This window comes from Eptatretus burgeri, chromosome 2 (assembly GCF_056783735.1).
Source record: "Eptatretus burgeri isolate ZD-2024b chromosome 2, Ebu_testis_v1, whole genome shotgun sequence".
Taxonomy (NCBI): Eukaryota; Metazoa; Chordata; class Myxini; order Myxiniformes; family Myxinidae; genus Eptatretus; species Eptatretus burgeri.
The window spans coordinates 94,151,161-94,159,565 of record NC_140962.1 but is presented as its reverse complement, the minus strand read 5'-3'; the positions used below and the strand labels follow the sequence as shown (position 1 = coordinate 94,159,565).

The 8,405-nt window shown below is 47.5% G+C and overlaps 1 protein-coding gene across 1 annotated transcript in view; it reads right to left on the bottom strand.

Moving 5' to 3' along the window:
- Positions 1 to 2,952: 2,952 nt before the first annotated feature.
- FAM50A (family with sequence similarity 50 member A) overlaps positions 2,953 to 8,405 on the bottom strand; it is a 61,756-nt gene continuing 56,303 nt past the window's right edge. The window contains exons 12-13 of the mRNA XM_085870328.1: positions 3,328 to 3,438; positions 2,953 to 3,153 (exon numbers count right to left, since the gene is read on the bottom strand). Coding sequence (XP_085726454.1) covers positions 3,145 to 3,153; positions 3,328 to 3,438 — 120 coding nt within the window. The 3' untranslated portion in view covers positions 2,953 to 3,144. The remainder of the gene's footprint in view (positions 3,154 to 3,327; positions 3,439 to 8,405) is intronic.

Sequence of the window (8,405 nt, the reverse complement as noted above, 5' to 3'; positions counted from 1 at the left end):
GCGGTTATAATATAATATAATTAATAGGCTGCCGCTCAACGATTTAAATCATAACCGCAGTAGAAATCGAAGTGTCAACATCATCGTCATACCGAAGAAAAAACAAAACAAAACAAAAAAACAGGGAGTCTGGAACACTGACGCTAAACATTACCTTGACGTGTTTCGACTTATGAGTAACTTACAAGTAACGTGTGTCGACGTGCGTCAACGATCGCGTAACGTGCCTCCAACTTATGGCCAGCATATGCGGAACCTGTATCATACGCTGGCATACGTCGAAAAATTTTCAACATGCTGAAAATTTGTCAACGTACTCGGCGTACTACGATGCATGCCAGCGTGCTTCAGCATGCTCTTAACGTATACAAAACTTACCCATAACATATTCGACGTGTGCCAGCGTATTCGGCAAATTTTTCATACGTCGGCATACGCTGGCTAAAACGTCAAGGTGTGACAGCGGCTTGACACTTCGATGTCTAGTGCGGTTATGATTTGAATTGTCGAGCCGGAGCCTTTTAATAGGCTACGCTACGTGATCGTCGGCGATACGCTGCCGCGCTATGCATAAGTTAGACTATCGTTGGGCATAGGTTGTGAATGCCGACAACACGCTCAGCATTCATTGGTACAAGTTATCGAAACGTTCTGTGTATGTTACTAATACGTTATGCATACGTCCAACTCGGTATGAATACTTCCAAAACTGGAAAAAAACATCAATAGTTCAGCGTAAGCCAGCGTTTTACATACATTTTGATACCTTGCCATACGCTGGCTAAAATGTCAAGGTGTGACAAAGTAAGGGGTGAGGTCCAATGGCACCAAGCTTCTGGTACATACGATGGTCCTCCACTTCCCTCTGTCCTCAGCCAACTCTATCCATTCTCCAACCACTCCCCCACCCCTCTTACTGATATCCCTCCTCACACAATCCTCCCATTTCAACCGCAGTCTATCTCTTTTCCTCCTACCTTGCTCCCTCAACCTATCCGCTATCTTTGCCAGTCTCCCCCCCCCCCCATCTGCACCAAGTGTCCAGCCCATCTCAGCCGGCATTTCACCAATCTCCCTGTCAAACTCTTCTGCACACCAATGTCGTCCCTCAGTTCATCCATCCTCCATCTATCCACACTCTTCAATCCTGCAATCTTCCTGACCCAGTTGTTCTCACAAACCTGCAGTCGGTTGCTGTCTCTCTGTTAGTGCCACCATCTCCAGACTGTAAAGGTAGACCAGTGTTACACACGACATCAGAACCTACCCTTTAAATTTCCTTGATATCTTTCTGTCTTCCATTATTACCTCCACCCTACTCCACAGATTCACACCCACCTGAATCCTCCTCTACATCTCTGTCTCTGACTTACTATCCCTGGTCACCGTTCCTCCCAGATATTCAAACCTATTTCCCCGTCTGATCTCCTTCCCCTCGAACCTGATATTCATTTCCTTTCTCTGCTGCCCGACACACATCACCTCAGTCTTCTCCATACTCATCCTCAACTTCCTGCATCTCCCGCCTACTCTCCACCATAACAGCCAGATCATCCGCATACAACATCCACCCCAGAATATCCCTCATGTTCACCTTGCTGCTTTCCAGCTCCACCACTATGATAAACATGAGTAGGCTGAGAGCGCTTCCCTGCCTTAAACCGATGTTCACACTGAACTCCTCAGAGATCCGAGGACCAACCAAAACTCTTCTCTTCGTATTCTTGTACAACCCTTCCACCAACCTAACTTCTGCTTCCGGTACTCCCATCCATCTCAGTGTCACCATCACAATCTCTCTCGGGACAGTGCCGTAGACCTTTTCCAGGTCCACAAATCGCAATGCCATTTCACCTTGCACCTCCAACCTCTTCTCCACCAGCTTCTCAGTGTGAACATCCCATCAGTCATCCCCCAACCCATTCTAAACCCATGCTGCTCTTCTCCAATCTCCATCTCCATACTTTTCCTTATCCTCCCATCCAGAACCCTCTCCAGCACCTTCATGGCATGACTGGAGCATACTGTCATTGTACTTCCCCGGATCTTGAACATCTCCTTTCCCCTTTCCATATCGGCACAATTAACCCTGTCCTCCACTCCTACAGAATTGAACCTTCTCTCAAACATACATCCAACAGCCTCTTCGTCCAACTGACTCCGACTTCTCCCGCTGCAATTATGATCTCTGCATACACCTCATCAATGCCTGACGCTCTTCCCTTCTTCATTGCTGTCCACACCTCCTCCTCCGTGATCCATCCCTACCCTGTTCAGAATCCTGTGTGGGCACGGGCAACTTGCAAGTGAAACAAAGTGCAATGTCCTGGAACAGTCTTTGTTCAGAACAAGCATGTTGGAAAACAAAACAGTAAGAATGAACACCATATGAATGATGTAATCCTTCAGGATGTCCAAACAGAGAAACTTGGTGGAATGATTGATGACGGATGTAACTTTTATCAGAATATCTCAAAATTCATTCTCAAGGCTAATCAGATGTGAGGTATCATCAAAAATGCATTCTCACAAGAGAAAATCTGCCAATCCTCTTGGCCATCTCAGCCAGGCCTCATCTAGGGTGTGGAAATGTACTCTGGCATTTCAGATTCAATATGGATGGAGATATGATTGATAGGATACAGAGATGAGCAACAAGGCTGATTGTTGAATTGCATGTTCTGTGTTATGAACTCGAAATTCTCAATATACACTCACTATATTACCGTCAAACACAGTCTTCAAGATATTACATGGAGATCTTCCGGTTCCAGCTGATCACTTCTTTGTGCCTGTGAGTAATCTGATCACGAGAGGACATCCTTGGAAGCTGTTCAAGTGCCTTTCCAGACTGGACATAAGAAAAACATTTTTAAGCATGTCTCTGTATTCTACAAACCTGAGTCAAAACCTGACAGTTGGGTGAGGTCAAGGAAACCAATAGTTCAGTCATCGTGGAAGATAATTATTTATTTGTAATAAAAAGAAGTCTTCACCATTGACCCGCATAAACACAAGGTAATATACTATATACAAATATAATCATACAAAACAAGCGAATGAGCACGACTGTGAAATTCTTCCGAGAAGCATAGCTCTCGAGCACAATGCCCAGAGCTTTTGGACATGCGGTAACAATGGGCTTCATTTGATCTGCAACGACATTGTCCATTTCATTATCGTCAGTAGAGGTAAGAAAAACAGAGTAAACCTGTTGGTATGAACGACATCATCAACACTATAAGCATTTCAGTGCCAAAAATATTACCGATATAAAAGGGGCCATAGCAAAACAGACACCCAAGCTTTGCAAGGTGTCCCATTTACCGTGTATTTGTCCCATTTCTTTTCAGGGTCATAAGGTTCCCAGCGGCTTGCTGGAAAGATGTGCTTGTTCTTCTCAAACCAGCTGCGAAGCACAACCTTACCTGCGTGAGACTGGGATGAAAGAAGCGGTGTCATAGAAAGGAGTAAGAGATGATGAATGTACGAAAGGAAAACGGGAAGTGTAGGGGAAATGTGGAATGCAGAGCAATGTAAGAAAATCAAAACAGAGCTCAGGTGAAAGTGTACTTGAAAATTTTCACCGACTACTATTTAAATCAAACTGTCCCAACGTTATCCAGGAGAGATCAAATTGCTGGCCAGAAATTAAAAAAAAAAAAAAAAGTTCAGGTACGAGTGCTAACAGGTAATATTGACCTTGCAGTATATATATATATATATATATATATATATATATATATATATATATATATATATATATATATATATATATATATATATATATATATATATATATATATATATATATGTATACTGTATATATGTATATTTTGTATCCCTTGTCGAGGCTCGTATGAGAGCCAACACACAACGCACAGCAAGGGGGCATGAGACAAGAGGGGCGGGGATGGGAGGGACATGTTGTTATTCGTCTTTCGGCTGCTCCCGTTTGGGGTCGCCACAGCGGATCATCCGTTATGATCCGCATACTGTTTTGGCATAGGTTTTACGCCGGATGCCCTTCCTGACACAACCCTGGTCACCTCTTACGACACAGGGATAAGGATTGGGTTTCGCCATGATTCCGGGCTGCCCTACACCCTCTCAAAGCGCGGCTCAGTGCAGAGCTCCCGTCATCAAGCGATCCTCCAACCCAAGCCTCTGAGCAGCCAGATTACAGGCGCACGCCACTACACCCGATGCAGTATATATATATATATATATATACATATATGTACATATACATACATACATGTTGGTGCGGTTCTACAAAACCGCATGCCTCGAAGGCAAAGGCACCCAATATACAGTAATCCCCAGGCAGATATTTTGTTGGCGTTTGTGCAGTTACACCTTCCCCTCATGTCTAGTGGGTTAACGGGACGAAGTGCGTTGCGTGGGTCGAATAGCTTTGTCCAATAACTATATCTCTATTTCCGATTCTGATTTCTAATCCAACCCTTTCCTTTTAGCCATGGTACAAGTCAAGCAAGCATGCACACACACCATGCAAAATGTAATTGAACAGCAAACGCACCACGATGCCTCCCGTGGCTTGGAACCACCACCAAACTCCCTCCAACTAAGGACACTGCACACTAAACAGCACACGCATGGCACGCCATTATTTCATTCAAATCTGTGCGCCACTTTCCAATGGCATCTCACCTTGCTTCACCCCTCACTCACCAAATTTCACCACTTTAATCACCAACACCACCCGCACACGAGAAAAATATTCCCGCACCCCCTCGCACCTCTGCAGCGCTACAATTCACCATGAAACGGTGCGTTCTCGGACCACGTGAAGCGGGGACGAGCAACAGACGTTAATGGCACCAACCACATCTCGCCAAGGATGCACCGGGTGAGCATGAGGGGTTGATACGATCCTCGTCCAGTCGCCAGGACACGGCAAGACAGGGGTGGCGAGGAGGGGTCACGGGAAGGGCGATCCAGGAGTTTGGTACAGGGCCCGGGTGAGCATTTTGGCTCGTGAGAGGGGGCACGTGAGTGGCTGGTGTGCATTGCTATTCGGCATTCAACTGCACTCGGAGCACATTCAGGGCCGGGCTGTCAGCTCATACCGTGTTGAGTCACGAGCTTTGGGCCGTGGCAAGCCGGATGGGCAAATGAAACCGTTTCCGGCCACAAGAGCCTGGCAGAGCGTGGCTTGGGCCGCTGTGGCACAGGAGGAGCGGGATTCGGGTCACAGCATGTCGCCTTCGGGTCGTCACCCCAACCTTCACCTGGGGCTTATAAAAAAGAGGAGCGCGGAGTCGCTTGCTCTTTGCTTCATCCTCTTCTTCTCTGTTCCTCTCGGCTCTCCGTTGGCTGCTCCTCGTTGCCTCTGCCCTTCGCTGGCTCTTCACTCGCAGTTGGTGTGTGACAGACGTTCTTCTTCTTGAGGACCAGTGCGGAGCACACGTTGCTACGAGCCCCGGCAAAGTGACGAAGCCGGAGATAACGTGCCAACTCTTGAGGTGGGAACGCTCAAGCGAAACATCCCATGGAGGTACACGCTACACTCACAGACTTATGCACGACGAGGTTAGGGATCTTTCACCTCACGCATATTCTCTCCTCTCTTTCCACCCCTCTATCTTGTCCCGTTTGGACACACAAAAGAGCATCATTACTGACTCGCAATCCCATTTTCCTCTGACACGACACCGCACCCCCCCCCATATTGCACGACACCACACCTCCCATTCCCACACGTTATACACCAGTAGTTCTCCCTCCTACCTCTCAATCATCGTACTGGGTTGCGTTGGTCAGCCGACTGCGCCAGGTATTGCAAGGCCATTTGTCGTCATCTGCTCTCTTTCTTTATGGCTTTCGAATATTCCTCGGGTTTGTGTGTGTATATTTAATGGTGCCTGTCGTAGCATAAGTTAAGATTGTAGACGTTCTAACGGGATAAGTCTGCTCAGTGTCTGCTTTGGTAAATTGCTTGCCTTTTGCCACACCCCACAAATTCCTTGCTATCTCTGCTGTACATACCAATGAACCCAATTCACTGTGCCACTTACCTTTCCTCGCTTGATTGTAAATAAATGGTGTAGAAATGTCCCAGCTCGTTTCTGTCTTTTCCTTCATTGGTCCAGCATGGTCCGTATCCTAACTTAGCCAGGATGTTATTCCCCAATGATCTGTTTTTCTAGCTGGTATGTTCTTGGCAGTTACGCTCGGCTGCATCTGATCTGACAAGGTGATCCGGTTTGAACAAGGCGTACGGATGGAGTGTCCCCCGGCAATTCGATCACGTGCCCTTTAAGTAAACGGTATTCATTAGACGGAGGACCCGAAGTCATGTGGTCAAGTTATTAGCATTCACAGTTGATTAGTGACCTGCCGCGTCCCAGAGTTATTCGTGTGTGACGGCTTGCGATTCCGGAGCGTCTGGTGGGAACCCAATGCAGCTTCCCCCCCCCCCCTCGTAGTCTTCTCGCCCACGACTTCCACATCCGCAGCAATATATAGTTATGTTTGTAGGGGGAGGGAGTGGTAGATATTGCTTTGGAGTGAATGGAAATGTAAAGAGTAGTATGGTCCATGTATGAGTAGTTAGCCCTTCTTGATGTGATTAAGTCGGGAAGTGTAGCTAAAGAATTGTCTGTTTAAATTTGCACCATATGGAGGGTAGTGAATTGTATTATAGATAGGGTTTAAGGTAAGGAATCGTTTATATTGTTGAGAATCTGGAAGCCATGAGCACACTCAACATTCAGGTCCTTTAGCTCAGATATCTCGGTAAGTATGTGTTTTATAGATGGCTTCCTTTCCCTTGTCTAATGGGTAAATCAATGTAAATTTGTTGCGATTTGTTTTGGTAGTAGGATTTCTTGTCATTTCAACTACAACAACAGAACGGACCACTCCAGCTCGGAATGAAACAACAAGCAGAAACCCTCAGCTCCCGGCGTCCCTCGTGCGCTTACTCGGGAAGAGGTCAACTCCCACCCCCCCCCAAACACCAAGCAGAGACCCTCAGCTCCCAGCGTCCTCTGCGCGCTTATGAGGGGAAAGGTTGAGCTCCCACCCACCGATTCGCTTAGCAAAAGCGCCAAGTTGGGGAAGGGTTGAGCCACACCTAGAAAATGGCGAAACGAATGTCTGCCTGAGCGAGCGTGCCGGGGAGGATATAAAGAAGCAGAGGTTCCTCGCACGAAGAGTCTGCCTGGCTGGGATTGGTCGTCGCTGTCATCTTCTTCCTCCTCCTTTGCATGGTCGCGAGCTTGGATACCACCTCGTCACCTCAGCCGGGTTCGGCTGCGCTGGCCAGTCCTTCGGTGACCGGAGCTCCCGGAAGGAGGGAACGTCGAGCCGCACACTCACGGCCAGGCAGACTGTCCTCTGGGCTGGAGGCCCAAATAAAGACCTTTCGGTCCAATTCTTTGGCTGTGCGTGTGTGTGTGTGTGTGTGTGTGTGTGTGTGTGTGTGTGTGTGTGTGTGTGTGTGTGTGTGTGTGTGTGTGTGTCCGTGGGCCCGTCCGTAAGTAGTGAACTGTATAAGTACTTTCTCGTTGTATATCATTGCCTTGCTTTATTCTGTTTAATTCTGCTTCTGATGTGCTTCCCTCATTCCCCACCTATTGCATTATAAATAAACCCCAATTGTTAAATGTTTCAGTTCGTTCGCGTCCCGTCTTTCATTGACTGAGCGTGTCGCATGCTGGGGAAGATTAGCAAGGCCGTTGTGCCGCCGTAAGGGGACATCTGGACCGACGGTTCTCGGCGATTAAACCACTCGGAATCGCACACGGAACGAGCACGCTAATTGGCTCGTTTTCGTACGAGTTCCATCAAGGGTGTGAAGACTCGGTAGATCGCCACGTGGTCTCGAGGTATTTTGAAGATTTGGCCAATAACACTGTACCACGTGGTGGAAATATTGACTCTTCACGGTCCGAAAGGGACTTTTCCTTTTCAAACTTTTCCGAACAGTACAATCTGAATTCCGGGCGATCGGTCGAGCCGACTCTACTGCTCCATCTGGTGGTCGTGCTCGCGGCAGACGTCCCAGCCCTGGAACAATATAACGTCTTGTATGCCACACCGGATGAGGCATCCGAGGTGAGGCCAAAGCGAAAAGAGAGAAGGGCAGAGCCATGGATCGCCTCTGAAGGGGTGGAGTTTTTGTTGCCACAAGTGGGCGATGTTTTTAGGATCTCTCACAGCTTAATGGATGGACAGACAAATGACTTTACTGACCGTGCTTTTCGTTTTTCATATATATATACATTGTTAAGGATTCCGACGAGTGATGTCAGTCACAGTCCAGTGACGCCGAATCTTCGGGATTATAACGCCGGCTGGCTCGGCACAGGCCTCGGGTCACATGCCTCAGATCACGATACCAACTTACACCCGTGCCTTGCCAGTTGGGGAAATAA